This window comes from Colobus angolensis, unplaced genomic scaffold, assembly GCF_000951035.1.
Source record: "Colobus angolensis palliatus isolate OR3802 unplaced genomic scaffold, Cang.pa_1.0 Scaffold96, whole genome shotgun sequence".
In the NCBI taxonomy this organism is placed as follows: Eukaryota; Metazoa; Chordata; class Mammalia; order Primates; family Cercopithecidae; genus Colobus; species Colobus angolensis.
Genome location: NW_012123598.1, coordinates 1505541 through 1507565, shown reverse-complemented (window position 1 = coordinate 1507565; position 2025 = coordinate 1505541). Strand labels below are relative to the sequence as shown.

General features: G+C 60.8%; 1 protein-coding gene across 1 annotated transcript in view; it reads right to left on the bottom strand.

The window, feature by feature from the left end:
- Positions 1-2025, bottom strand: part of ZNF787 (zinc finger protein 787) — a 48928-nt gene that overhangs the window by 3734 nt on the left and 43169 nt on the right. Inside the window, exon 3 of the mRNA XM_011932569.1 lies at positions 7-501. Coding sequence (XP_011787959.1) covers positions 7-501 — 495 coding nt within the window. The remainder of the gene's footprint in view (positions 1-6; positions 502-2025) is intronic.

Sequence of the window (2025 nt, the reverse complement as noted above, 5' to 3'; positions counted from 1 at the left end):
CGAGGCTCTTGGGCTGGCTGAAGCCGCGGCCGCAGCGCGGGCACACGAAGGGCTTGAGGCCGCTGTGCGAGCGCCGGTGCTTGGCCAGGCTCTTGCTCTGCGTGAAGCTGCGGCCGCAGTCGGGGCAGGTGTAGGGCTTCTCGCCCGTGTGGATGCGCTGGTGCTGCATGAGGTTGGAGCTCCAGCTGAAGCGCTTGCCGCACTCCAGGCAGGCGTAGGGCTTCTCGCCCGTGTGGATGCGCCGGTGTTGCACCAGGTGTGAGCTCTGCGAGAAGGTCTTGCCGCAGTCGGCGCAGGCGTTGGGCCGCTCGCCGGTGTGCGTGCGCTGGTGCCGCGTCAGCTTGGACCAGTGGCTAAAGCTCTTGCCACACTCGTTGCAGATGTAGGGGGCGGGCGGCCGCGGCCGGGGAGGGGGGCCGGCTGGGGGTGCAGACTGGGGCGGGGACAGCTTGGTGGGAGGCCAGCTGGGGACGTCGTCGTCATCCATGATAAGGATGTCCACTGGAAGGCAAGAGGGTAGGGGGATGAGAGTCAGAGAGGCAAGGTCTCCACTCCTGCCTCCGCTGCTACGCTGGCCTCCAGCGCCTCGCTCACCAGGGAGCCTCTCCAGGCTCCCCCTGGAGCGGGACCTACCCTGGTGTCCTTAGAGCGCGCATCACTCCCTGCATGTTACTAAGTATTTATTACCCGTCTCCCCAGCTAAGACCTCAGCTCTGTGAGAGTCAAGACCCTCGGTTTACCCCCAACCTCCAGAACAATGACCGCAAACATAGAAGGTCTGATCTGTAAACAACCAGTCACGTAAGAAGCATGGGCGAGAGGCGGGATCCACGGAAGGCTCCCAGGAAAGGACCCCTGAAACCCAAAACACCAGCCCGGACGCCGAGGACAGAGGATGAGGAAGGCCCACGGGCAAAGACTCCACTGGGCAGAGAGGCCGCAGGGCTTGCATGCAGCCCTGGACACCTGGACCTGAGCCAGGGAGTGGGTCTGGCACCCTGAAGAGGTGCCTGCCAGGGAGTGATGTGTCACATTCGGGCTCCAGGAGGACAATGCTGGCTGCAGACAGGGGGAAGCAGACAGGAAATGGGATTGGAGAGGAGCATGAGAGCCCCGCCTCCCAACCTGGAAGTAAAACCTGGCTCAACGTGGCCTCCATTACAGAGGCTCTGGCCAGCCTCTGGGTGTCGGGGCTCCCATCTCCTCAGTGAGGACAATTCGGACACACATCTTTAACACTGAGGACACCCTTCCGGTAGCCAACGAGCCCTTTCACGCATCTGCACCAGGCCTGCCCTGGGGGATGTCCCAGGAGGGATGGGCTTGCCTCCTCCCCAGCTCATTCACTCCTGAGAAGGGTCCGTGTGCAGCTTCTACATTTGCTGTCGCTTAGGGCCTGGTCCAGAGCAACAGAATCAGGTGGGAAGGCCTCAGCAGGTGCATCTCTGGCCCCCGTGAGCACCCCGGGTGCACCCCACAGGGTTTTTTCAAAGCGTGAATCACAATTACAGCATTCTCACTCCTGACCTTACCAGACTGTAAGCTCCTGTCTCTATCCCAACACCTGACATGGTGCCCAGCACACAGAGCCCAAACACCATCCCAGATGCCACGCTGGCAAACACGCAAGGAAGGGCCCTGACGCCCCCCTGCGCTACACACTTCCGCGTCAGGTCCTCATAAGGTGGGAGCACAAAACTGAGCCTTTACAAGGGAGAAACTGAGGCACTAGGGAGTCGAGTTACGGCCCACAGCTACACAATTGCAAAGTGGCAATGCCCAGAAGCGCCTTAGTAGTCTGGGTCCAACAAACAGCCATCTACTGATAACTGCAGCCGCCCACCGCTAAATCTCCCACCCCACGTACAGCACACCCTAAACGCTAAGGGAGTGCTACACAAAGGGGGATCCTGCGACCAGTAGCATCTGCACCACAGAGCACATATTAAAACATTTATGCAGGCCGGGCGCGGTGGCTCAAGCCTGTAATCCCAGCACTTTGGGAGGCCGAGACGGGTGGATCAC